This window comes from Eurypyga helias, unplaced genomic scaffold (assembly GCF_000690775.1).
Source record: "Eurypyga helias isolate BGI_N326 unplaced genomic scaffold, ASM69077v1 scaffold14417, whole genome shotgun sequence".
Classification (NCBI taxonomy): domain Eukaryota; kingdom Metazoa; phylum Chordata; class Aves; order Eurypygiformes; family Eurypygidae; genus Eurypyga; species Eurypyga helias.
Genome location: NW_010259898.1, coordinates 42,091 through 42,348, shown reverse-complemented (window position 1 = coordinate 42,348; position 258 = coordinate 42,091). Strand labels below are relative to the sequence as shown.

At 50.4% G+C, this 258-nt stretch overlaps 1 protein-coding gene across 1 annotated transcript in view; it reads left to right on the top strand.

Annotated features, from left to right (window-relative positions):
* Window positions 1-218: 218 nt before the first annotated feature.
* The window catches only part of TMEM14C (transmembrane protein 14C), a gene marked incomplete at its 5' end in the record, with an annotated part of 14,099 nt that continues 14,059 nt past the window's right edge, over window positions 219-258 (top strand). The window contains one exon of the mRNA XM_010154829.1: window positions 219-246. Within this exon, the coding sequence (XP_010153131.1) occupies window positions 219-246 (28 nt within the window). The remainder of the gene's footprint in view (window positions 247-258) is intronic.

Sequence of the window (258 nt, the reverse complement as noted above, 5' to 3'; positions counted from 1 at the left end):
GGGGGGGACGGTGCCAGGGGGGAGGCGTGTCTCCAGCCTGCGGTGGTGGAACAGGGGAGAATCCACCTTCCTCCTCCGTGAGATTTAGCCCTGTGCAGATACTTTTTTACAGACAGCTTCATCTAGGCCCAACGCTGATTAGAAGAGGCGGTTTGCACACTTAAATCGTTCGGACTAATCTCCTAACAGCACATTAACTCAGTAAGATCCCATTATAGTCACAGCTAAGCATAATTCCTCTGCATTTTACACGTACAC